The sequence below is a fragment of the Myotis yumanensis genome, unplaced genomic scaffold (assembly GCF_028538775.1).
Source record: "Myotis yumanensis isolate MYYU_CA2020_CCGP unplaced genomic scaffold, mMyoYum1.0.hap1 SCAF_12, whole genome shotgun sequence".
In the NCBI taxonomy this organism is placed as follows: domain Eukaryota; kingdom Metazoa; phylum Chordata; class Mammalia; order Chiroptera; family Vespertilionidae; genus Myotis; species Myotis yumanensis.
Window position 1 is genome coordinate 8,409,102 of NW_027223763.1, and position 26,317 is coordinate 8,435,418.

Genomic DNA, 26,317 nt, shown 5'->3' on the forward strand with positions numbered 1-26,317 from the left:
ATTATTTCATAAAGTTTGTCAGATAAGTTACTTTGAAAGAGTTTGATCCCTCTGGGTCTTGCTTTTAAGATTTGTTAGATGTGACTGTAGCAGTATTCAATCTAGGGCTAATTATTCCACATTACTAGGCTAATACCCTACTGTGTACTCTATCCAATGCAATCGCAAACAAAATACCACCACGTTACTTTGTGGATACACAAACTGATCCTGAAGTTTATATGAAGAGGCAAAAGACCCAGGATAGCCAGCTAACACATTGTAGAAAGATAAGATGAAAGCGATCTGACACTAACTGACTTTAAGACTTACTATGTAAAGCTGCAGGAACCAACACAGGATGATATTGGTTGAAGAATAGACAAACAGATAAATGGAACAGAATAGAGAGCCCAGAAATAAAACCACATAAATATAGTCAACTGATCTTTGTGGAAGAGCAAAGACATCACAATGGAGCAAAGATAGTCTTTTCAACAAATGGTACTGTAACAACTGGACATCTACATATAAAAAACTGAATCTAGACACAGACCTTCGTTAAATCCTTCACAAAAATTAACTCAAAATGGATCATGACCTAAATGTTAAACACAAAACTATATAACCCCTAGAACAGTGGTTCTCAACCTTGGCTGCACATTAGAATCACCTGGGAATCTTTTTAAAATCCTGATTTCAGGGCCTCATCCTCCGGAAATTCTGTTTCTTTGTTACTAATGTTGTGGCCCCACCCCATAAAAAAGAAACAGAATTTCCGGAGGATGAGGCCCAGAAATCAGGATTTTAAAAAGATTCCTAGGTGATTCTAATGTGCAGCCAAGGTTGAGAACCACTGCCCTAGAAGATGACCTGGGGTATGACAATGACTTTTTAGGTACAATAGCACAGGTGCAACCCATGAAAGAAAGAATGGATAAGCTGGACTTCATTAAAATTAAAAACTAATGCTCTGTCAAAGACAATATAAAGAGAATGAGAGGACAAGCCTCACATTGGGAGAATATATATACAGGAGACAGATCTCGTCTTGAAAGGAGTTTGACTTTTCTGGTTATTCAAGAGCTGCATTAACCAAGATAAGACTCATCATGATTGGAACACCTCGAGTTTATGATCAGCGGACTCTGTTGCAGAGAATAATCCAAAGAAAGCGTTCATATAGATTCTGCAAACAATACTTTTCTTTATTGGATTACCGATTTTTATTTTCGGATTTGCTGTGGCAGGTTTCTCCCTGGACCAGAAAATGTGTCCCTTGGCAATGACATTAATAGCTACCGCCACTGTTTTTCTTATCGTTCTTATTGTGGTAAATGTTGATGTACACCATCGAGAGTTGGAGGAATTAACTCCCCAACAAGAAGAATCATGGAACTACAGAATCCAGTGCATAGATGTTTAGGCGTTAATAACGGGAAACCAATAGTCAGCACCTGCTGATAATCTTATCTGAAACCTGGATATCCCTAGGCCTTTGGACCTTTTTAAAGTTTCTTGAGCATTTTACTTGCAAAATAAACACTGGTTTTTAAAAGCTAAAAAAAAGAAAAAGAAAAAGAAGACATATTTAATAAAGGACTGTTATCCAAAATATACAAAGAACTCTTAAAACTCAACAATAAAACAAACAACCTGATTTTAAAATGGGCCAAAGGCCTTATAGACAACTCATCTAAATGGATAGTTTCTTATTTTTTGGATTGCTTTTAATAACAGTATTTGAAAGCTTAAGATTTTTGAGTCTTTGAAATCAAACCCTATCATCAGTAAGATGAAACTATTTTATTTATTCATACACATTGGAAGGAAATTAATTAGAAGAAATATTTCAATACTGCTGTTCACCCTTTCTCTATAATAGAAGTGTCAACCAAATTCATGATCGACAATGACAGATCGAAACACGTGTGTGGGATTGGCACCAGTGAGAGCTTTATATGTATCGCACATGTGTGAGTCAACTTAGCCTTTTATATATATAGAATAAACTTGCTTAATTAGACCTGCTTTCTGATGTAGCTAAACTTTTTTCAGCCCAGTGAAGCACCCCATCTTCTCTTTCAGGTAATTGTCAGCAACACAGCAGTAAATATCAACTCGAAGCAGATTATTATTGTAGCTCATGCAGGGAGAACAAAGGGTAAAATATTTAACTACAGCAGTGTTTGACTATATTCTGTGCAGTGAGAAAACCTGAAGTCATTTTCAAGGTCCACCATTTCTTCTTTTCAGTCAGGTCAAGTTTCTAGGCTTTCTAAATCTCCGTTTTCCGGCTAATGAAAAGAAAATAGGATTCCACCGAGTCTCCTATCTACCTACTCCAGGACTTCTGTGAGGATCAAATGAAATGAGGCACATGAAAATGCTTCACAAACATTTGGTTAAACTGTGAAATGTTTGCACCTGACTATAAAGCAAGTTGGGTTCCTGGGCTGAAGAAACTCTAAGGAGGCTAGTCGCTAGGGAGAGGAAGTGGGGTGTTGCTATGTGACGTCATTACCCGGTGCCCACAGTGACTGTTTCTGGGCTGTGCTGTGCTGGGCTGTGCTGTGGACCAATGGGGTCTTGGCAGCGTTGGCTGCAATTTGGGGGGGGGTGGGGGAGGCAGGGGTGGTGTCGCTCTGGGGTGGTGGCAGGGCCTGTGTCTCACTTGGGGGAAGCTGAGTGTTGGTTTGTCGGTGCCAGGTCCATGGTGCCATTTATTTTTAAATGGCCAGTGCACATCATGGCAGCTCCTGCGTTGAGCATCTGCCCTCTGGTGGTCAGTGTGCGTCATAGCTACTGGTTGGATGGATGGACATATACCTTTTATATATATAGATTTTTGTTAATCCTCACTTGAGGACTTTTTTTCCCATTGATTTTTAGAGTGGAAGGGAAGGAGATAGGGAGAGAGAGAGAGAGGCAGAGACATTGATGTGAGAGAGACACTTCGATGGGTTGCATCCCACACTTGCCCCAACAAAGGCCAGGGATGGAACCTGTGACCCTTTCAGTGTGCAGGCCAGTGCTCTAACCAATTAGCAACACTGGCCAGAGCTATTTTATTTTTTATAATAAATGATAATACCCTCTATGTTGGTTTAGTAACTTTTAGTATACAAAAAACACTTTCTCATGTTTCTGTCATTTGATTCCTGAAACAACTTTTGAGAAGAGTAGGACAAGTATTAGCTCTTGACGGGGAGGGAGCTGATGCATGAAAAGTTAGATGGTTCTGACTAGTTCAAATCAAGGGATTTGAACCCAGGCCTTCTGATATTTAGTCTGTGGTTCTTTCCATAGACCCTCATGTCATTCCTGTGAGAAAGTCACCCCTGTGAGAAAGGCCAGGGAAATCAGTATTTTTTAAATGTCAAATTAGTTTATTATTTCATTTCATTTTTATTGTTGACGCTATTACAGATGTCTCCCATTCCCCTCCTCTTTGTCCACCTTCCAAGATTTGTAACAGTCCAAGTGCCCATTAGTAAATGAGTGGATAAAAAAGCTATACATTTATACAATGCAATACTGCATGGGAGATTAGTATTAATGAATGGTTGTTTTTTTTTTTTTAAATTAAATCTTTATTGTTCAGATTATTACATTTGTTCCTCTTTTTTTCCCCCCATAACTCCCCTCCTTCCAGCTCCCACCCCACCCTCCGCCCTCACTCCCCACCCACTGTCCTCATCCATAGGTGCACGATTTTTGTCCAGTCTCTTCCCGCATCTCCCACACCCCTTTTCCCCCCCAAGCATAGTCAGTCCATTCCCTTTCTATGTCCCTGATTCTATTATAATCACCAGTTCATTCTGTACATCAGGTTATTTACTCACTTGATTCTTAGATTCACTTGTTGATAGATGCATATTTGTTGTTCATAATTTGTATCTTTACCTTTTTCTTCTTCTTCCTCTTCTTAAAGGATACCTTTCAGCATTTCATATAATACTGGTTTGGTGGTGATGCACTCCTTTAGCGTTTCCTTATCTGTGAAGCTCTTTATCTGACCTTCAATTCTGAATGATAGCTTTGCTGGATAAAGTAATCTTGGTTGTAGGTTCTTGGTATTCATCACTTTGAATACTTCTTGCCACTCCCTTCTGGCTTGCAAAGTTTCTGTTGAGAAATCAGCTGACAGTCGTATGGGTATTCCCTTGTAGGTAACTGAGTTTCTTTCTCTTGCTGCTTTTAAGATTCTCTCTTTGTCTTTTGCTCTTGGCATTTTAATGATAATGTGTCTTGGTGTGGTCCTCTTTGGATTCCTTTTGTTTGGGGTTCTCTGCGCTTCCTGGACTTGTAAGTCTATTTCTTTCACCAGGTGGGGGAAGTTTTCTGTCATTATTTCTTCAAATAGGTTTTCAATATCTTGCTCTCTCTCATCTTCTGGTACCCCTATAATTCTGATGTTGGTACGTTTGAAGCTGTCCCAGAGGCTCCTTACACTATCGTCATATTTTTGGGTTCTTTTTTCATTTTGCTTTTCCGGTTGGGTGTTTCTCGCTTCTTCGCATTTCGAATCTTTGACTTGATTCTTGCACTCCTCTGGTCTGCTGTTGGGAGTCTGTGTAATATTCTTTATTTCAGTCAGTGTATGCTTACTTTCTAGATGGTCCTTTATCACACCATCGAGGGTCTCATTAGATTTCCTGTACATCTCATCAAGTTTATCGACAGACTCTAGAAGCCTCTTGAGAGACCTCAAAAGTGTGGTTCTGAACTCAATAACCTCCCTTGATAGTTTTGTCCTGTTTCTTTGTCTCCGCATTTTTTACGCTTTCTTGGTACACCCCCTAGTGGTCTTTGTGTGCAGTCTTGTAGTCAAGCCTTGATTGTTGTAGTTAATACTAGAGGGATTTGACCTCCAGGCCGACTGGCTATGTTAATCAGCTGTGTCTGCAGTGGAAGAATTTGTGTCCTCTAGGGAGGTGCTAATCTAGCCTTTGCCTGAGGCTATCCTGCAAATGCTTCTGTGTAGGGCTTGGGCGGGGCTGGTCCCACGGGATCAACAGGGCAGAGGAGGGAGCAGTTATGGCTGATCTCAGTCCGTCCCCAGGGGCTCTGCCTCTCTGTCCCAGCAACCGCTGCAAACCTTGGAGGGACCGTAGCCAGACAGTCCTGCTTCTCCTGTTTGAGTCTGGGTCCCTAGAGACTCGCCCGGATCTGGAGCTCAGAGTCTGAGGCTCCCTCCTGATTGAAACAGACAACCGTGGCCTCAGCCACCAGCCCGCGCCGCGCGCACTCCGCACCTTAGTACTTTACTTCAGCACTGCGCCTCCTCTGATTCTCGGTTCCTCCTAGTTGTAGAACTTCCACTCAGCCAGCCTTCCTGTGGTTCTGGATGATGTCCGTTCCGTCTTTTAGTTGTATTTTTGAAGTGGTTGTTCGAGGCAGCAAACTCCGGTGTTAACCTATGCCGCCATCTTGGTTTTCTGTTTTTGTTTTTAAACAACCAAAATCTCATAGAAAAGTTGGCAATGCAATATAAAGAACTAAACACACACACACACACACACACAAACCCCAATTTTGAGTGAGGTGCTGATCTGATGCCCCATTACCCCTAAATACTTCAGTGGGCCTTTCCTACAAACAAGGCCATCTCTATATATAAAAGGCTACTATGCAGAGTGTCCTCTCAGGAGTTCGACCGCTTGCTATGATGTGCGCTGACCACCAGGGGTCAGTGTGGAACGAAGGAAGGCCCCTGCCAGCAGCCGGCAGCTGGGGAAGGGACGCCCCGGCTGGCAGCCAGAAGGCCCCAATTGACCAGGCCTAGAGACCCTACCTGTGTACAAATTTCATGCACTGGGCCTCTAGTTATTTTATAAAACCACAACATCACCGTCAAAATTGGGAAATTAGCATTGATTCATTGCTACATCTAATTATTCAACCCCATTCAAATTTCAGAAGTCCCGAGAACATCTTTAATCGTAGCTAAAGAATCCCATTCAGAATCACACATGGCATTTACTTGTCATGTCTCTTTAGTTTCCTTCAGTCTGGAAAGGGATCTTTAATCTTTTCTTGATTTTTATAACCTTGACACTTTTGAAAATTACATGTCAGTTATTTTTTAGAAGATCCCTCAGTTTGAATTTGTCTGATATTTCCTCATGATTAAGTTCAGGTTAAGCATTTGGGCAGGAATATCATGGGAATGTTGTGGGAGGTGAGAATGGCACCAGGGGTCAGACTGGACCTGGGTTCAGCAATCTTGGTTACTTGAGTTCTGGCTAGGAAATAATTAAGAGCCAAGACTCAAACTATAAGAGAACATTTATTTGGAAAATCACAGAGGTAGAAGAAATAATTCGTCTTAGGAAACAAGTTATAGAGGTAAAGCAAGGGCCTTGGAGCTTGGCAGTGAGGAAGATAATAGTAACTCAACCTGGGGGACGGGGAGGAGCTAAGGAAAGGCAGGGCATCCTCCTGAGAGGGAGAGTGTGCTGGGTGCTCCCTCCTAAGGGTTTTAAGGGTGGAGATTTTAGGGGAGGTCCCAGGGGAAGATTTCTATAGAACATTCAGCACCTTTCCAGATGTGTCCTTTTAGGGTCAGACCTCCACTAATTAGTAACAGGACAGTGATCAGTACCAGGGCAGGGGGTCATTTATTCAGTGCATTTGGTCCTGAGATCAGTCTTGGTGTCACGGGTCTGGTTTTGCTGCTTTTCTGGGCCTGGAGCTGAATTAGAACTGAGGCCTAGATGTTAGCTCTAGGGAGGAAAGGTTGGGGGTCCAAGTCACATGACCAGTGATATGCTGGAGGAGGAAAGGTCACACTGGGGATGAGGTCCAACCCTGCAGTTGTCCTTCGCTAGGCACCGGGGGCTTTCCACCCTGGTGACATTCTATACCTAGCCCATTGTCCTTACTCTGCTCAGGTCTATCTAACTGCCTACCTCAGGAATGCTGCTGTGTTTTTCTCATTGCACTCTAGCAGTTTGTCTAGCTCATTACTGATACTGATCACTTTGATGACTTGATTACGGTAGTTTTGCCAAACTTCTACATGGAAAGTTTACTTTTTTCCCTCTTGCTACTAGTAAGTATTTTGTGGGAAGGTACTTTGAAACTATGTTCCATTTCTCACTAAATTTTCAATGTATTCACCAATGTGGACTCATGGCTTACTGTCTTATTTGGAGGGTTAATAATTTGTTCATATCGTTATTGATTTTGATGCTCAAATTACCCCAGATTTGGCCAGTGGAAGCCTTTTCAAGTTGATCTTTTTGACATGTCTCCATTATTCTTTGAGCACTCATTTGCTTTATGGCACAATAAGATGTTCCAAGCTAATCTTGTACTTTCTCTGTCCCAGCCTTGGAATCAGCTACTTCTTTAAGAAGCCCTGGTTCCTTTAGAGGAGAATTGTATTTAGAAGCCAAGGTCTGGGTACTATGCTCACTGCTGTTGAGTGTTGTTGCTACCAGGTCCTGTCAGTAAACAGAGCCAAGAAATATGTGTGTGTTAACTTCAACTGTGAGAAAGCAGGCCATCCTTACTGGTCTTGGGTTCCAGTCAGGCACACTGCCCCTTTATCCTCCACCCCATGTGGATGGATGCTCTCCTCTTTGACCTTATTTTCCTAAGATCACAGTGCCTATTCTGGTGGTTTGACATGCCACTGCCCTCCCCACTGTCCTGTGGATGCCCTATTCACCCAGTTTGGACTCTGATTTTATCATGCTGGACAAGCCTCCACCGATCCCACATGGTCACCCTGCTTACCCCTGCCAGAGCTTCCACACCCCACTCTAGGGTGTCTATGTACTTGAACACACTCTTTACCCTCTTGGGCTGCGATACTCATGTCCCTCTATGGACACTCTTCTCATTCCACTTGTGTTTCAACATCCCAGGGCTGGCCGCCCCGTGTGTGAATGTCCTTACCCTGCTCGAGTTCTGACTCCCTGTGCCAGATGGCTTCCGCTGAGTGGATGCCTTTCGCATTCACTTGGATTTGACATTGAATTTCCAGGCTGTCCCTCAGCCACATATACTGCACCCTGCTTGTGTTCTGACATCCCTTGACAGATCACCCCTTTGTAGGAACATTTCCTCATCCTGCCCAGGCTCTGCACTCTACACTGGCCATCGCCAATATGGACATCTATCCTGCCCTGCCCAATTTAGGACTAAATTTTCAGTAGGAGCAGAGGAAAAGTTAGGAAATGGGAGGCTTTTAAATACGTTTTTAAGGACAAACTTTTTTGATAATTAAATAGATATGATCTTAGCAAATGCTATTAATATGGGTGAAGAGTCTAGATTTTACACTGTAGGTCAGCCCGGTAGAGGATTTCTTAAAACTGTATGGAGTACTGCACATTACTGAGAGGTGTGCAGGCTTTTTTTTCTGCTCAGAATGCAGCTAAACTTTTTCCCCCTGTGGACTTACTTCACACATTGTGGCATAAGGATCTTTCATAGGGATATATGGGAAGGTAAAACTTTGTAACTCCTCTCACAGCAGTTCCTGTGTATCTTTATTAATCGGATCCTGAGAGCATTATTAGAAATGAAAAGTGAAGTGTAAAATCTTGAAACAACTTGTTTGTATAATTACACAACTAAGTTAATCATTTTCTAACAAGTTTCAACAGTGACTGCATTCTTCTATGGAGGTGTTAACTTGTTATGGGTTAGAAAGCAGTCTTTGATACAGCATTTTCAGCCTGGAAAAGGGCTTTAATTTCAGAGTCCGCTGAAACAAATGGAGACTTGTTGGAAATATTAACACTACCTTTTTGCTTGTTTGTCTAGCTTAAAGGAATCAATGTTTATTAGGTGATGTTTGCTAGCATGTTCTGAAGTATATACAGTTTCTTTTGACTGTGTTGTCAACTTTAAGACAGTTCAATTGGTGTGGATTTTGAAATATTATACCTTAGCCCCCTCAGCATATAAGTTTGTAATTAAAGAAACAGTGTGCTGAAGTCAAATCATTACTCTAGTCTATAGAGAATAGGTTATTTTGCTTGAAGAATACTAGCTGATTTGAAGATTTGATTGCTGTGAAATGAGTCAGGGGTCCTAACACTGTGTGTTTTAGTTTGTAGCTCTAAGTAACACTTAAAGGGGATGAGGGCCTAGCACTATGACATGGTTACCATATGCAGCAAAGATTCATTTTGTGAATAGTGTTACATTTTTTTCCTAATCTCATAATATGTTGTTGTTGAAGAAAAGTAGATCCCAACTGAAAGTTGATGATCCAGCAGAATAATCAATAGTATGATGCTCTAAAAAATAAAAAACAAACCACACCAAACAAACAAAACCCCAAACCATTAAGCTTTCCTGCTGCCTGAATATTGTCAAAGCTTTTGTCTGTCCTTTGACTTCAAGCTGAGTGAGTGTACTTAATCATTCTGAGAACATGGCCCTGAGCACTGAGCATGGCCCTTCCAGTGAATCACTGAGAATTGTACAGAAGAGAGGTATTGAATAGAAACTCTCTTGGCTTACTTTCAGGCTTCATTCTCCCAGAAGTAAGAACTGTGCAGACCTCCCTTCTTTTAAACACATTTTAGCTGTTTGTGTGTCATTTTTCCATATTTAATAGCTGAGGCTGTTGTCAGCAGGTGTGACTTATTCATACCTTTGACTCCAAAGGAAAACATCTTTAAAGAGTAACAGTGGTGTGTATTCAGCAAATTACCTCCTGTGAGAGAGAGAGAGAAGCAGTTATGGGAGCTGAAAACTATGTCAGATGTTGGAGGAAAACTCATTCATCTTTTATTGTGCCTGGTGTGGAACTGGGGTTATAAGGCAGATGGTGCCCTCAAGGAGCTGCCAGTCGAGAGGGAGGACAGATATTTAGTCAGGTACACTGGTGGTTTTCCACCTAGGCCGAACACTGGAATAAGCTGGGGAGCTTTAAAAAACACTGATGCCAGGATATTCTGATTTAATTGTTCTAGGGCAGTGGTCGGCAAACTCATTAGTCAACAAAGCCAAATATCAACAGTACAACGATTGAAATTTCTTTTGAGAGCCAAATTTTTTAAACTTAAACTATATAGGTAGGTACATTGTTATTAACTTAATTAGGGTACTCCTAAGGCTTAGGAAGAGCCACACTCAAGGGGCCAAAGAGCCGCATGTGGCTCGTGAGCCGCAGTTTGCTGACCACGGTTCTAGGGTATAGCCTGGCCATCAGGACTTTTACTAGTAAAAGCTACCCAGGTAGTTGTAATTGTGTCAGGGTTGACTGTGTTAAGAGTGCGGAAGCATAGGGTGCCCTGGGAGTGTAAAGGAGGGACACAACCCAACCTGGGCTATGAGTTAGGGGGATTGAGAAGGCTCCCCAGAGAGGAGAGAGTGCATGAAGTGTTCTGGGAAAACTTGGGTCCATATTGGAAAATTGGCTCTGAATATTGTATTCTCAGCATCATTACATGTACTGAATTAGCAATGAATGTTAATAGGACAGAAAAAGTATTTTCAGTTTCTTTAGTCAAATAGTTAAAAATATTGAGCATCTTGGAGAGTAATGGAAGATATAAGCAGTCTCAGGGTAGTCCCAGAGATTCTCTGGAAATTGTTATATCTTAATTGTTTACAGGCTTAATGAAAATATTAAGTAAGAGTTGCTTAGCCATTTGCGTTTAGAAGACACACTTTTAAATTTATTTTGATTTGCAGAGAAACAGAAAATGCTTCCATCTGCACTGGCTTCACTGGCCCTTAAAATAACTTATGTATATTTGTTGGTATGTTATATAACTTGTCACAACATTAGTCACCACTTCTTCCATAAGGCAACATGTAAATGATCATGGATGAACATGACTATAACTTATAGTCTAATTTGTTCTTAGTGTTTTAATCAGCTTTTTGCTTTTCTTTTTCTGTTTTTAAAGAGACTGTCATAATCTTTGGCTCCATGTAATACAGTGGTTCTCAACCTTCCTAATGCCGCGTCCCTTTAATACAGTTCCTCATGTTGTGGTGACCCCCAATTTCTTTGTTACAAATTGAACATAATTAAAGCATAGTGATTAATCACAAAAACAATATGTAATTATATATGTGTTCTCTAATGGTCTTAGGCGACCCCTGTGAAAGGGTCGTTCGACCCCCAAAGGGTTGTTCGACCCCCAAAGGGTTGAGAACTGCTGATGTAATAGAACTCTGGCAGCTATTTGAACTGAGTAAGAAACTTAATGTAGTCTTGTTATTACTCATTAGAGTGAGGCAGTAACTATGGCTAGCACTAGAAGAGGAGTAAGCTTCATTGCTTCTACAATGCCTTTGAAATCTTTTATTGCAAATCTTTTATTGAAATAATTGATTATTGAAGTATACCCTATGTTTATTTTATGTCATTTGTACTAAGTTATTTGGGAGAAGAATTCCATTTTACTAGATCAGTAGTTCTGAAAGTGTGATCACTAGTCCAGCAGCATAAGTATTACCTGGGTATTCATTAGACATGCTAATTCTCAGGTCCTATTCCAGAACCTCTGAAGGTAAGACTGGACATCTATTTTAACGTGCTAAAACTTGAGGATCACAGATGTGTATAATCATTCTGCTCATATATTGAAATATTTTAGACCCCAGGAAGGCTAGTTCGTGCTTTCTTTATTCCTTCTGAATGCTTATTTGATTCTGGCTATGTGCCACTCACTGTTCGGAGAAGCACACTAGCAGGTATGATAGACAAAGTCCCTGCTTTTCTGCAGTTTGCATTTAGAGGAGGGTGACTGACAATAAACAAGATTGTGGTAGTTAGGATGTGGAGAATTAAAATTATGTGGTAGAGTGTGTTGAGGAAGGCCTTTCTGAGGAGGTCAAGTATAAGCCAAGTTTTGAATGACAGAAAGGGCCACCTATATGAAGATCAATACAAAAGGCTGTAAGATAGGAATGAGTTTGGTGTGTTTGAGGAGTAGAGAGGAGGCCAGTGTGGCTAGAATGCAGGGAGAAGGGTAGAGAGGTATGAAATGAAGTTGGTGAGATAGGCAAAGACCACATCATGTAGGACCTTATGGGGACTTTTTTCCCCTCAGTTTTTAAAAAAAATATAGTAAAATATATATAAGATTTTTCATCTTAACCACTTTTAAGTGTACAGTTCAGTGGTATTAAATACATTCATATTGTTGTATAACCATCACCACCATCCATTTCCAGAACTAAGACTTTGATTTTGAGTGTTATGGAAGCTTTTGGGAAGTTTTGAGCAGAGGACTGACATAACCTGACCTCTAGAATAAAAGAATTTCTGGCCACTAAATTGAAATCTGACTATAAAAGGGCAAAGGAGGAAGCAGGGAGATCAGTCAGGAGATTACTGCAATAATAGAGGTGAGGTGATGGTGATCTTTCCAAGATAGTGGGGTTGGGGATGCTTTCTGGATGTATTTTGGTGATCAAGTCATCAGAATTTGCTGATTGGTTGATTGTGGCATGGAAATAAGTGGCGTATAAAACAAAGAGAGGAGTCTAAGGATGACACAAGTTTTTTTGGTCTGAATAACTGGTGGATTTCAGAAGATGCAAGTTGGAGGAAGAAAAACACCATTTGTTAAATTAGAAATGCTTCATAGATATCCAAGTGGTGGTGTTGAGTAGTGGTTGGATAAGGGATTTGGAGTCAAGGAAGAAGCAAGATTGGAGACATGACTTTGGGGCTTGTCACCATTTGCATAATTAAAGCTGTGAGACTGAATGAGATCTTCTAAGTAATGAGTGTAGATAGAGAGAGGTCCAGGACTAAGGTCCAGGGTAGGAGAGCTTGCTTCAGAAGGAGTTAGCAAAGGAGCAGCCAGTAAGGTAAGAAGAGTAGTAAGAGAGTGATATGCTGATAGGCAAGTGAAGAAAGTGTTTCAGGAAGGAGGGCAAGTCAATCATCTGTATCAAATGCTGCTGAAAGGTTGAGTGAGACAAGCACTGAGAATTGACCATGTTAGCAATGTGGAGGTCATTGGTGATCGTGACAAGTTGTTTCAGTGGTGTGGTGGGCTCAGAGTATGTTAAAGAGAGAAAGAAGAAGCAGCAGAGACCATGAGTATACATGGTATTCTTCATTTAGAGACAGCAGGTTTGCACAGTCACTTAACTTAGTGGCACAGGTTAATGTGTTGGAGCTCCAGTGTTTAAAAAACTTGGTATGTAACATCTTTCCATGTTCATGTTTGTTATTTAGTTTTTTTAAATGGGGAAAACGAAAAATGGAAATTTAGGTAAAATATGTATGAAAGCTCTGAAGAACCTTTATGGAGTCACAGGGTCCTGCAGAATACATCTTGAAAACCATTATCTTAATCTAGAGCAGCGGTTCTCAACCTATGGGTCGCGACCCCTTTGGCAGTCGAATGACCCTTTCATAGGGGTCGCCTAAGACCATCCTGCATATCAGATATTTACATTATGATTCATAACAGTAGCAACATTACAGTTATGAAGTAGCAACGAAAATAATTTTATGGTTGGGTCACAACATGAGAAACTGTATTTAAAGGGCCAGAAGGTTGAGAACCACTGATCTAGAGGGATGAAATTCTGAGATGGAATTTAGCCAGTTGCAAAATAAACTTATAGATTTATTTAGGTTTTAGAAGGAATCTTGTTGGTGTCCTTCAGATGACTTTAGAACATTCCTTTCTTTCATCAAACATTGTTCTTTGAGCTCATTTGAATGAAAAGGATGTTTTCAACTGGTATTTTCCACAAATGTTTGGTGACCAAAGGACACTGACTTTGTAGGTCTTTCTGTACCCTCTATCAGGGAAACAAGAGCACACATTTTTTTTTAAAGGAGCTTAAAACTTCAGTTCACCTTGTTTTATTTTGTATTTTTAAGTAAGATACTCTGATTTAGTGTATAATTTTTAAATAATATTTGACAATACTAGTATATATTTAAATACTTTGAATTTTAGAGCAGCCAACTCTTTTCAGCTGTAGTTGCTTATTTAAAGCAAAAGCCCAAGTTTCTATTCAATGATGAAATGATGATCTTTCACAAGAGAAATAACTAGATTCCTGAGTGGCAAAATACACATTTTTCTTTCTACTGCTAAGGAACTTTAAGGAGTATTACCATATTTTATTGAATTTAAGATGCTATTATTTATAAGAAGCACTGTTATTATATGTATTATTAATAAAGAAAAAATGCTGCCGAAACCAGTTTGGCCCAGTGGATGGAGCGTCGGCCTGCGGACTGAAAGGTCCCAGGTTCGATTCCGGTCAAGGGCGTGTACCTGGGTTGCAGGCACATCCCCATTGGGGGGTGTGCAGGAGGCAGCTGATCGATGTTTCTCTCTCATCGATGTTTCTGGCTCTCTATCTCTCTCCCTTCCTCTCTGTAAAAAATCAATAAAATATATTTTAAAAAAAAGAAAAAGAAAAAATGCTGCCATGTAGAATTGTAAGATGCAATAGATTGTAAGATATGAGAAAATGTGGGGGGGAAAGTTCTTTTAGAATCAATGAAACAGAATTTGAGTGGTCAGGAGGTGTGAATTCTGGTTCTGGCTACATTTCTAAGTAGCTGTGGGACCACCGACAAGTCACTTAGGAACTCTGCCTCAGGTTCTTCACCTGTATGGTGTTGATGCACCTACCTCCTGGGATTATAATAAGAATGAAATGTGATAAATGAGATAGTTATTTTGAAAACTGGAATCTATTGGGTAAATTCAAAGTTTTTATTTGATTGAAATTAAACCTTAGATCTGATTAGGCAACTCAGAAAATGTCTTCTCTGAGCTTTGTTGTCAGGTTTAAAATATAACTCAGTTATAGACATTTGAAAGTATAACATTTTCTTCACTGACTGATTTTCATTCAATCTGGAAGTAATATCTTTTTATTGTAGTTTTAGAATCAAAGAGAAAGAGAAAATACAAAGAAATATAACCCCGATGTTCTCATCACTCTGAATTAACTGTTAACATTCTGTTAGTGCTGTGATCTTTAAAACACTTATTATGAAATATTTATGACATAAAAAGGTAAAAGGATATAATAATGAACATTCATATACTTGCAGTTTTTCGATACAGGTGAAGCCCCTATGTGGGAACAGTCTTACATTTAGATGAGGATCCTGTCTCATGACAGCCTGCAGTGATGGCGAACCTTTTGAGCTCGGCTTGTCAGCATTTTGAAAAACCCTAACTTAACTCTGGTGCCATCACATATAGAAATTTTTTGATATTTGCAACCATAGTAAAACAAAGACTTATATTTTTGATATTTATTTTATATCTTTAAATGCCATTTAACAAAGAAAAATCAACCAAGATAATGAGTTCACGTGTCACCTCTGACACGCTTGTCATAGGTTTGCCATCACTGGCCTAGGGAGACAGGATACTGTTTCTCTTGTTTCAGTCTTAAAATCTATAAATCAGCAAGTTAACTTCATCCTATGAATGTTTTATCCTGGAATATGAGGGAGAAGGCTACTTTCTGCTAGTGTTGCTTTGCTTTGAGTTTCCTTAGAATTCTACCTGTGGCTTTGGCGATCTAGCTGGGTAAATTGGAGATGTGACATCTATAAAATTGTCATAATGTCTAGCCAATTATTGGCCAGACATTGTACTCAGACAATGTGTGTGTGTGTGTGTGTGTGTGTGTGTGTGTGTTTAAATTTCACAATAGTTTTTCTGGTTAGGTGTTTTCATTTTATAGATTAGGTAGACGTGGCTCAGAGAAGTTGAGTAACTTGTCCAAAGTTCCACAGCCATTAAGTTGTGGAGCTAATGATTTTATCAAGGTGTGCTTTATACCTCAGCCTATATGTTCTATTACCATGCTGCCTTCATCCTTGTTAGTAATCATGATTTGTTTCTTTCGTAGGCAAAACCCAGAGACCACATTTGAAGTGTATGTTGAAGTGGCCTATCCTAGGTCAGGTGGCACTCTTTCAGGTATTTGCATGTTTGATTATGATATGGCATGTTTGTTTATTGTATGAGATAGCCATGCATATGGGATATGTGAATATTCTAAACTGTTATTTATCTTTAAGTATGTTTAAGTGTCTTTCCTTGTTATTTGTGCCCACATTATCATAAGCACGATGAAATTGATCTAATTTAGTAAATTTTATGTTTGTTGGTAAAAGAAAGTTGGAAATTATTTGAAGGAAATACCTCCTGTGGCTTTAGCTTTTGAACTAATTTGGACATGTATTCTTGGATGACAGGGTCTTAGATACCTTGTGCAGGCTGAATTATTACTTCTTGAGCTAAAAATCCTTGGTTAATGAGAAAAAAATAACCTTATGATCCAGTGTTCTTTTTCTTGGTGCCTGATAGAGTGATGCATTTGCCAAAGATATGTTAGGGAGCAACTCTTGGCCCACACATACTAACAGTTGCATATATTATTTGGTGTTTAGGGAGAGTGAATTTTCTTGGATTAGAAACTTGGAATAATCAGGATTTCAGTGGTAGTTATACCCTTAATTGGCTATACAACCTTGGGCATATTTTTTTCTATTTCATTATTTAATTTGATTGTAATACTCATAAAAATAGCTTTTAAGTTTGTCTTATCCTACATACTTGACATAGATAGTCAGTCCTTATAATTCAGCCCTTAAAGATAGCTGGGTGGCATCTCCATTACAACACCTATGAGAAAAGGGAATCTCAGAGAGATCAAATAAATTACCAAGGTCATATAGCTACTGTGTGGTTCAAGTCCTTGTCACTTTTCTGCATTGCCTTCATGAGGACAGTGACCATGATATACACAACTCTCTATGTCATCTGCAGGGCTTTGTATAACATCACCAATGTTTGTTAAAATGAATGAATTTCTCCTAACAGCAAAAGTCAGATAATTGTGTGTGCTCCACTTTCTGGATTATCTAAAGAAGTAGAATATTAACATCTGTAAGTTACGCCTCTTAATGTGCAAACTATTGGATTGGGAAGGGTTACTCAGTGTGTATGTGAGCAGCATTTTATGGACTGACATTTCAGAGTAACCATTTGATGATGGCTGTGATTTGACAGATACATTTAAGGACAAACATTTTTATTTTTCTATTTGCTAATGTTTCCCCTTTCAATTGTCTCCCCAAGTTAAAATGAAATTTTTTGGGGAATATGAAGAAAATTTGAAAAGTGAAAATAAGATGGAAGAATGAACAAAAAGAAAAGTGTGTATCTTACCCTTTAATCCCAGACACCTGATTCCTCTTCCCTTCCTGCAGACAAGTCCTTTCTTGTTTAACACTTTAGTATAGTTTTAAAACCTTTTTATTTTGAAAATACTTAAAATGATAAACGTTACAAGGATAGCCAAGTGTATATGCCCTTTCCTTAGATTCAGCAAATGTTACTTTTTGGCCATATTTGCTTCATTCTACATGCATATGCATATTATTTTTGCTGAACCACTTGAGAAGAAGTTGCAGACATTGTGATCTTTCACCCCTAAATTCTTCAGAATATATCTCCCAAGAATAAGGACATTTTCTTCCATAACTCTAGTATAGTTATTGAGATAAAGAAAATTTAACATTGTTATAATGTCAGTTGTTCATATTAAAATTTAATCATTTGTCCCAATAGTGTCCTTTATAGCATTTCCCCCTCTGATCTAGAATCTAATTCAGGATCATGCACTCTATTTAATTTCACATCTATTTAGTTTCAGCATGTAATAATTTTATGGCTTTTCTTTACCTTTTATGACATATTTTTGAAGGAATTAGCTTGTTTTTTAAAAAGTCCATGGCTTGGATCTAATTGTATCCCAATGATTAGATTCAGATCATGGATTTTGGGCAAGAATATCTAGAACATGATATTGTGTATCATATCAGTAGGCACATGGTGTCAGTCCCATTATTTGTGGAAAAATACGTAAAACTTTCATGTACAGTTTCACAAATTATTATAAAGTGAGTACCCATGTTACTGCTGTCCAGGTTAACAAATATAATGTTGCTTGGTTCTAAGGAAATTCTGTTCCTGGCAAGAGTGATCCCTGCCCTGGCCCTATGCTTTAGAGGGCCCTGCTTTGTCCCTCTTGCATGGGGCAAGGAGTCTGTGGGATATGCCCACTTGGAGCCTGAACCCTTCCATTCTAGACCATGCTTTGAGTACCTAGGATCTCAGAATTTTGTGCCCCAATGGCCCAGAGGCTGCATGAATCTCTTCCTGAGGTCCATCTTTCTGAGGGTAGACTGAGCTACAGGTGTATACACCCCGAGGCCCAAGTGATTGTTTAAGAGTTGCCATTTGTGGGGAGTAGTATATGGGATGGAACTTGAACTTGTGAATGGAAGTGACTGGGTGCTGTGTGCGAGGTTGTTGGCAGTATGAGATAGAGAAGAGGGCTATGGGCAGTGGGCCAGTGGCCAATTTTCCCTGTACCATCAGGTTTCCACTTGAACTTTAAGGAATCCAAAAATTCTCAGTATGAATTTAGTCTTCTAGGCAGATACAGGCATATTTGTTGTGATAGGAAGGTAGAACATATATTTTTTTGTTATTAATTCTCACCCAAGGATATTTTTCCCATTGATTTTTTTTTTTTTAGAGAGAGTGGAAGGGAGGTGGGAAGACAGAGAAAGAGAACCATCGATGTGAAATAGACACATTGATTGGTTGCCTCCTGCAAGCACTCCTACTGGGGCCAGGGATCGAGCCTACAACTGAGGTGAGATATGAACCCTTCAGCAGAATCCAACCTGGGACCCTTCGGTCTGAGGGAGGATGCTCTAACCTGTCAGGGCACTGTGATCTTTTTTATATGTGAATCCTGGTTCACGTAAACATACTTCCATAGGATAGAAACCATATTAGATGAATGGATCATGCTAAACTGTTTTTTAGAATTGATTGTGTTCATCTACACTCCCTTCAGCATTTGGCATCAGTCCTTGGTACATTAGACCTCTTTTTTTTTTTTTTTTTTGCCAACCTGGTGGTTGTGTAGTAGTATATCCTTGTTTTTATTTGCATTTTCTTGATGACTGATGAGATTGAGCACCTTTCATATGCTTATTGGCATCTTATTCAACTTATTTTTAAAAGTGCCTGTTCAAGTCTCTTGCTTTTTTTAAAAAATTGAGTTTTCTATCTTTTCCTTATTGATTTATAAGAAATTATATATTAATAGAGGCCTGGTGCATGAATTCATGCATGGGTGGGGACCTTCTGGGTGGCCTGTGGGGATCGGGCCGAAACCTGCAGTCTACCGCCTCCTGCAGCTCCTACCTGCCTCTCCCGCTCATCCTGGCCCACTGCACCTGCCACAGTCTCACGTCCAATCAGTCCTGATCAGGAGAGGCTCGTGCTGCCACAGCAGCACTCGCCAGCCATGAGCCCTGTGTCTGGCACCCTCCCGAGAGGAGTAGCTTGTGGGATCAGGATAAAACTGACTCTCCGACATCCCCAGAGAGGTCCCGGGTGGCAAGAGGGCGCAGGCCAGGCTGAGGGACTCCACCGGTGCATGATCGGGCTGGGGAGGGACTATGGGAGGTTGGCCAGGGGTGGGGAGGGACCATGGGAGGGCTCCAGGGCATGTCTGGCCCATCTCGCTCAGTCCAGATCTGCCGGCCCCAGCAGCAAGCTAACCTACGGGTCGGATCATCTGCCCCCTGGTGGTCAGTGCACGTCATAGCGCATTGTTGAGAAGCCTTAGCATATCTTTAGCATATTATGCTTTGATTGGTTGAACAGTAGAATGGATGACTGGACACTTAGCATATTAGGCTTTTATTATATAGGACTAGAGGCCCGGTGCACAAAAATTTGTGCACTCAGGGGGGTGGGGAGGGGGTCCCCCAGCCCGGCCTGTGCCCTCTCGCAGTCTGGGACCCATCGGGAGATAACGACCTGCTGGCTTAGGCCTGCTCCCGGGTGGCAGAGGGCACGCCCAATCCCTAGGTGCAGCCCCTGGTCAGGCTCAGAGCAGGGCCGATTGGGGAGTTGGGGCGCTGCCCCATCATGCACAGAGCAGGGCGGATCGGGAAGTTGCGATGCCACCCTCAGTCACGCTCAGGATAGGGCCGATTGGGGGGTCGGGGCACCGCCCCCTGTCACACTCAAGGCAGGGTTGATAGGGAGGTTGCGGTGCCACCCCCTGTCATGCACAGAGCAGGGCCGATCAGGGGGTTGGGGTGCTGCCCCCTGTCACTCACAGAGCAGGGCCCATCAGGGGGGTTGGGGCTCTGTACCCTGTCACACACAGAGCAGGGTCGATCAGGGGGTTGGGGAGCTCCCCCCTGTCACACACAGAGCAGGGCCAATCAGGGGGTTGGGGAGCTCCCCCCTGTCACGCACAGAGCAGGGCCAATCAGGGGGTTGAGGAGCTCCCCCCCGACACTCACAGAGTAGGGCTGATAGGGGAGTTGGGGCACCGCCCCCTGTCACACACAGAGCAGGGTGGATCAAGGGGTTGGGGCGCTGCACTCTGTCACATTCAGGGCAGGGCCAATGGGGAGGTTATGGCTCTACCCTGTCACACACAGAGCAAGGCCTGTGGAGGGGGGTTGGGACGCCACCCTCTATTACCCACAAAGCAGGGCCGATCAGGGGGTTGGGGCGCCGCCACTGTCACACTCAGGGCAGGGCTGATGGAGAGGTTATGGCTCTACCCTGTCACACACAGGGCAGGGCCCGTGGGGTGGGGGTTGGGGCGCTGCACCCTGTCACACACAAAGCAGGGCCGATCAGGGGGTTGGTGCGCTGCACCCTGTCAAACACAGAGCCGCAGGGCAATCAGGGGATTGGGGAGCTCCCCCCTATCAGGCACAGAGCAGGGCTGATTAGGGGGTTGGGGCGCCTTCCCCTGTCACGAACAGAGCAGGGCGGATAGGGAGGTTGTGGCCCCGCCCCCTGTCACACACAGAGCCACAGGGCGATCAGGGGGTTTGGGCGCTGCCCCCTGTCACGCTGATCCCGGTGCTGGGAGGCCTCGCTGCTCCGCTGATCCCGGTGCCGGGAGGCATTTACTCTTTCACTATATAGAATAGAGGCCTGGTGCATGGGTAGGGGCTGGCTGGTTTGCCCTGAAGGGTGTCCTGGATCAGGTTGGGGGTCCCCACTGGGGTGCCTGGCCAGGCTGGCTGAGGGGCTGAGGGCTGTTTTCCGGCTGGCAGGTGACTAAAAGCTCCCAACCGCTCCGTGTTTTCTTTTTTTTTTTTATTCTGGGCCAGCTTTAGCTCTGAGGCCTCGCTGCTGAAAACATCGATACAATGTTGCGGTCCGGGGCTGACTGACAGCCGGTTTCTGGGGTTTTGTTTAGCTTCTTATTTGCAACATAGTACATAGTTGCTTAGAGTTGCAGCTAAGAGGCCGGCAACTCAGGTGGGGAACGTTGGAGTCCGCAGTCACTGGAGCAAGCAAGTCTCCCTGCTCGCTTCAGTGCATGGCTGCCGGCCGCCATCTTGGCTGACAGTTAATTTGCATAAGGATATGCTGATTAGCCAATGGGAAGGGTAGCGGTCGTACGCTAATTACCATGTTTCTCTTTTATTCGTGTAGATAGATATTAATTATCTGCTTGTATGTGTTACAAATATCTTCTCCCACCCTGTGGTTTATCTTTTACTCTCTTTATGGTACCTTTGATCAAAACTTAATGATTTTAATACAGTACAATCTATATATATAAAAGCCTAAGCAGCCTTTATGACCGGACAACTGGCCAGTAGCTATGATGCATGCTGACCACCAGGGGGCAGGTGCTCAATGCAGGAGCTGCCCCCTGGTGGTTAGTGCACTTCCATAGCCAACCTCCCGCGGTCCCTTCCCCCGGCCGGCCAACCTCCTGCAGGTCCCCCCGCGCCCCCCCCAGCCCTGGCCAGCGGCTGATTGGCCCTGATCACTGGCCAGGCTGAGGGACCCCACCCGTGCACAAATTTGTGCACTGGGCCTCTAGTTTATTAATATTTTCCTACCCTACAGATATGAAGATATTTTCCTATAAGAAATGTATAGTTTTGCCATTTGCATTTAGGTCTTTAATCTATCAAGGACTTTAGTTTTCTATTAGATGATAAATATTCCAAAAAGTGAAACTCTAAATTTGATTCCTTATTCATGACTTTTTAAAATTGGGAAACTAAATAAAGCTGAATTACTAAGATCTGCTACTCCTCTACTTAAATCATATTTTTATAAAATGATCACATACTTCTAAATTGTACCTAAAATATTACCTCTCAATAAAAAGATGACACGTGAGAAAGGCCAATGAGAAATATTACTAGAATTTAAAGACAGTATTTTCCCTTACCAATAACTTTTAATGTTTGTAATACTGAAGACATGTATTGTAAACTCTCATGTTCTGTGCTCTGAAGAGCATTCCATGAAGTCCATGGGAAGGACATGTGATCTGTCATTTTGCTTAGACATTGCACCACGATTTATGATACTTAATGGGATACCTTCCAAACACTGTGAAAGTAAAGTTTAAGTCTACAAATTGAACTCATGGTGCTGCTTAGTTTCTTTGGGAATTTGTAAGATTTCCTAGTTGCTATCACCAGTGAACAAGCTGTCACTTAATATTTGATTTTAGGTAATCTTTTACCTACTTCTACAACCTTCTTTTTTGTTTTTGATAAAACTCATCATACTTACCTTTTCCTGCTATTATTCAATGTGTTATTTTTGCCATTTTGAATGATTGCAAAGAAATCTGCCTTAAAATTAGTCTTTGTTCCTTGGACTTGCATCTCTGATCTCTGCCAAAGTATCTGAGCAAATTTAGGTATAAACCTTACCCTGTACAATACTAGTGTCTGGGCATAATCTTCTCTTTGAAGTTTGTTTGCATCCCCCAGAGGGATTAATTCCCTGCTGTGAGAAGGTGGGTTAGAAAGCACTGAAACTACTTTATGGGTCTTTAATTGGGGGATTTAGTATACATTTTGTTCTATAAACTTCTGTGGGAGTTTCATTCTTACAATTTTTCTTATACTGTGGTATGTTGTATTCTCATTGTAAATAAAAAATACTAAAAATGTTCTCAAGCTCATGAATATATCTTGTTGTTTTTTTTCTATTACCTTAAAATTTTTAATAGTTTGTTTTCTGATTAGATTTTGAGTATATATAAACTTTAAAAATTTTAGAAAAATTATTAAGAGAAAATATCACAGTAATAACTACTATTAATGTTTGGCTGTATTTATCTCCTTACAGTCTTTTATGTGTGTATGTAAATAAAATATATAAACTTTCCCTCCAAAGTCCTGCTATATGTGTGTGTTTTTCTTGCTCCTTCCCCAGGTTAATTATTATTTTTCCTAAAATTATTAATATAGCTTTGTAAAAGCCATTTCAGTTGCTATAAATTTTACGTCATGTTTATGAGCTATATTTACTTATAATTGGATCTTTAGAGTGTTTCCACAATTCTCCTGTTATAGTTAAGCCAATGAACATCTTTGTGTATAATGCTTGCTATTTAGGTACGTGATTTTAATGCTTTAAAAAGAAGTTGGATCATTTTGAGTAAATCTTTGTTCTACTTTGTTCTTAATTTTTTCTTTGCCATATCCCATTCTGTATACTCTAATTTGTGTATTTATTCAAGAGCCCATCTTTACATAGGGATCCCAGAAAACCAATAAAACCATCTCAAGTTGTGAAATTTCCCAAAGCTGAGTTCAGTAGCCTGATTGAAGGTCTCAGAAGAGGGTGCTCTTGCAAGAGAGATGAACCTGCCCAATTCCATAATCAGATGGTACTGGCCATGCTGAAACTCAGTGCATTTCAAACACAAGTATCTCATTACAGCTGGCATCTCTGAGCCTGCTGTGGGCACTGTTCTTGGCCAGCCGCTCAGCACTGGAAGAGTGGCAGCATCAGGTTCTCAAGGCTGTTTGGCAAACCAGCTTCCTCTGTGTCAGCTTCCATCCCAGCATTTTTAATGCACTAGTCCAATAGCCACTTTATAAAAAGTGCATAGTCAAGTTGAGAAACTGTTGTGAGAACTCTGTGAGAGGACTGCTCTCGACGTGGTGCTGTGGTTAGCTCAGATTTTCAGCTAGCTTGGTGTTAAGCAGTAACCTTAAAACTAAACAAAACTCTTGGCTTTAAAATCTCTCTTAAATATCTGTTCACATTTCTGTATTGGCAGTATCATGAAGATAATTGAGTTTTGGCCAACTTAAGATATTGAGAGCCAGATTTATTATTCTGAACCTTAGCTTTCACTTTACAGGATTAATTCTAGGAGCTTTGCCTGAATCTGTGATCACCATTCAACATTATTAGATATTTTTTAAAAATTGACTTTAATAATAAACAACATTTCATGCTGTCTCTTTAGAAGTGGAGTGGGTGGGGGAAAAGTCCTTTTGAGAGTTGTTTTACTTCAGATTAAAATAGTGGTTCTCAACCTTCTGGCCCTTAAAATACAGTTTCTCATGTTGTGACCCAACCATAAAATTATTTTCGTTGCTACTTCATAACTGTAATGTTGCTACTGTTAAGAATCCTAATGTAAATATCTGATATGCAGGATGGTCTTAGGCGACCCCTGTGAAAGGGTCATTTGACCGCCAAAGGGGTCGCGACCCACAGGTTGAGAACCGCTGGATTAAAATATTCTTAGAGGTAATAACTGAATTTATAGCTTTATTTCTTTTCAATAGTAATATAATAAATCACAGCAAACTTTTCTTCCCGTTCCTAAAGTGTGAAATTTAGGGGCCATCTGGATATAAATTACAATATAGGAGAGTCTCAAAAGTTTTGGTAATTCATGACAGTGTGGTTCTTGCTCTGTTTGTGGTTCAGTGTTAGGCCGCTGGCCCTTTTGGTGGACTGTTAATCTACTAAATGATAAAATCAATGTGAGCAGCAAGTTTGTTGGTTGAAAAAAATTTATTCCCTCAAAATGCCAATCTCAGAATCTCATTTTCTTAACTATAAAATGGGGCCCCTAATAGTACCTACATCATTTAGTTGAAAGTATTAAAGGGGAATGCATAGTAGGTGGGACATGGAAAGTTCTTAGTAAGTGGGAGCTGTTGTTATTTATCATTTGTTTTAAAATATTTAATTTTTTAGAGAAATTTTAGATTCACAGTAAAATTGAGAGGAAGATATAGAGATTTCCCATATACTGCCTGCCCCACACATGGACAACTCCCCCAATTATCAACATCCCCCACCAGAATAGTACATTTGTTACAATTGATGAATCCACATTGACATATCATAATCACCCAAAGTCCATTATTTATGTCACAGTTTACTCTTGATGTTTTATATTCTACTAGAGGCCCGGTGCACAAAAATTTGTGCACTCGGGGGGGGGGGGGGGGAGGGGGGTCTTTCAGCCTGGCCTGTGCCCTCTCGCAGTCTGGGACCCCTCGGGAGATAATGACCTGCTGGCTTAGGCCTGCTCCTGGGTGGCAGAGGGCAGGCCCAATCCCTAGGTGCAGCCCCTGGTCGGGCTCAGAGCAGGGCTGATTGGGGAGTTGGGGCACCGCCCCCTGTCACGCACAGAGCAGGGCCGATCAGGGGGTTGAGGAGCTCCCCCCTGTCACGCACAGAGCAGGGCCGATCAGGGGGTTGAGGAGCTCCCCCCTGTCACGCACAGAGCAGGGCCGATCAGGGGGTTGAGGAGCTCCCCCCTGTCACGCACAGAGCAGGGCCAATAGGGGAGTTGGGGCACCGCCCCCTGTCACACACAGAGCAGGGTCTGTGGCGGGGGGGGAGTTGGGGCGCCACACCCTGTCACACACAGAGCAGGGCCGATCAGGAGGTTGGGGCGCCGCCACTGTCACACTCAGGGCAGGGCCGATGGGGAGGTATGGCTCTACCCCGTCTCACATAGAGCAGGGCCCGTGGGGGGGGGGGGGGTTGGGGTGCTGCCCCCTGTCACACACAGAGCCGCAGGGCAATCAGGGGGTTTGGGCGCTGCCCCCTGTCACACTGATCCCGGTGCCGAGAAGCCTCGCTGCTCCGCTGATCCCGCCCGGCAGGGTCACAGATCCGGGTCCCAGACCGCAGACAGCCTTGCCTGCTGCCGCCTGCCTTCAGTTTGCAAATTAGCCGCCATCTTGTTGCTTCAGGGTGGGGGTCCCCACTGGGGTGCCCGGCCAGTCTGGGTGAGGGGCTGAGGGCTGTTTTCAGGCTGGCGGGCAACTGAAGCTCCAAACCTCTCCTTTTTTTCTTTTTTTTTTATTCTGGCATTTATTTACCTTCTATGGCTGTCACTGGAGCTGAGAGCCGGCTTTCTCTCTGAGGCTCGGCTGAAAGCAGGTTTCTGGCCTTTGTTTTCTGTATTCGAAACAATGTTGCGACTCCAGCTCTGAGATCCCGGCTGACTGACAGGAGCTTTCTGGAGTTTTGTTTATCTTCTATAAATG

At 41.9% G+C, this 26,317-nt stretch overlaps 1 protein-coding gene across 5 annotated transcripts in view; it reads left to right on the plus strand.

Moving 5' to 3' along the window:
* The window catches only part of DENND1A (DENN domain containing 1A), a 461,262-nt gene that overhangs the window by 25,874 nt on the left and 409,071 nt on the right, over positions 1-26,317 (plus strand). For 3 of the 5 annotated variants that reach the window (XM_070430714.1, XM_070430712.1, XM_070430713.1), the window contains exon 2: positions 15,817-15,887. In XM_070430714.1, the coding sequence (XP_070286815.1) occupies positions 15,846-15,887 (42 nt within the window). In that variant the 5' untranslated portion in view covers positions 15,817-15,845. Of the gene's footprint in view, positions 1-15,796; positions 15,888-18,516; positions 18,637-26,317 lie in introns of those variants that run through there. The other 2 variants (XM_070430715.1, XM_070430716.1) reach the window with 2 other exon arrangements.